Consider the following 882-nt stretch of genomic DNA (forward strand, 5'->3'; position numbering starts at 1 on the left):
GCGGACCGCCCGCCGGGCCGGAGCGAGGAGGCTCTTTGTCTGCAGCAGGAGAACGCCATCCAGACGATGGAGCTTCGGAACCACTTCGCGCTGTTCTGCCTGCACCAGGAGACGCAGCTGGTGCACGCCTACCTGCCCCTCACCTCCCACATCCTCGGGGCCTTCGTCAGCTCCCAGATCCAGGGCCACAAGGAGGTGGGCTCCCGCGCCGCCCGGCTCGGCAGCTGACCCTGCAGTTTCTTGGGAACGTTAGTGGGAGAGCAGGGCCTGGACGCAGGCACATCTCCTGCCTCGTGGGCAGCGGATGCTGGTGAGGCCGTCCTGACTCGGGAGGACGGAGAGGGGGAGGGCGAGGGGAGCAGAGCAAGGTGGGAACAGTCCTACCTCCTGGACTCCAGGAGCCGCAAGTGCAGATCCCAGAACTGAGAGGCAGGCGTGAGGGGAGGAGGGGCCCCAAGTGGGGATCCCAGCGCTCGGCCATCCCCAGGTGGGGCTCCTGAGCCGACGGGAGACGTGGTGCCCTGGGACGTGGAGGCTGCGGCCACACCTGCTGGTCCCACTGACCTAGGGCAGTGGTTCTCAACCTGTGGGTCATGACCCCTTTTGGGGTCGAACGACCCTTTCACAGGGGTCGCCTAAGACCATCGGAAAACACATATATAATTACATATTGGTTTTGTGATTAATCACTATGCTTTAATTATGTTCAATTTGTAACAATGAAAATACATCCTGCATATCAGATATTTACATTACGATTCATAACAGTAGCAAAATTACAGTTATGAAGTAGCAACAAAAATAAGTTTATGGTTGGGGGTCACCACAACATGAGGAACTGTATTAAAGGGTCGCGGCATGAGGAAGGTTGAGAACCACTGC

General features: G+C 57.8%; 1 protein-coding gene across 1 annotated transcript in view; it reads left to right on the forward strand.

Moving 5' to 3' along the window:
- Positions 1-882, forward strand: part of SNX8 (sorting nexin 8) — a 38,115-nt gene that overhangs the window by 25,929 nt on the left and 11,304 nt on the right. The window contains exon 9 of the mRNA XM_005883376.2: positions 46-195. Coding sequence (XP_005883438.1) covers positions 46-195 — 150 coding nt within the window. The remainder of the gene's footprint in view (positions 1-45; positions 196-882) is intronic.

The sequence above is a fragment of the Myotis brandtii genome, unplaced genomic scaffold, assembly GCF_000412655.1.
Source record: "Myotis brandtii unplaced genomic scaffold, ASM41265v1 scaffold786, whole genome shotgun sequence".
NCBI classification, from domain to species: domain Eukaryota; kingdom Metazoa; phylum Chordata; class Mammalia; order Chiroptera; family Vespertilionidae; genus Myotis; species Myotis brandtii.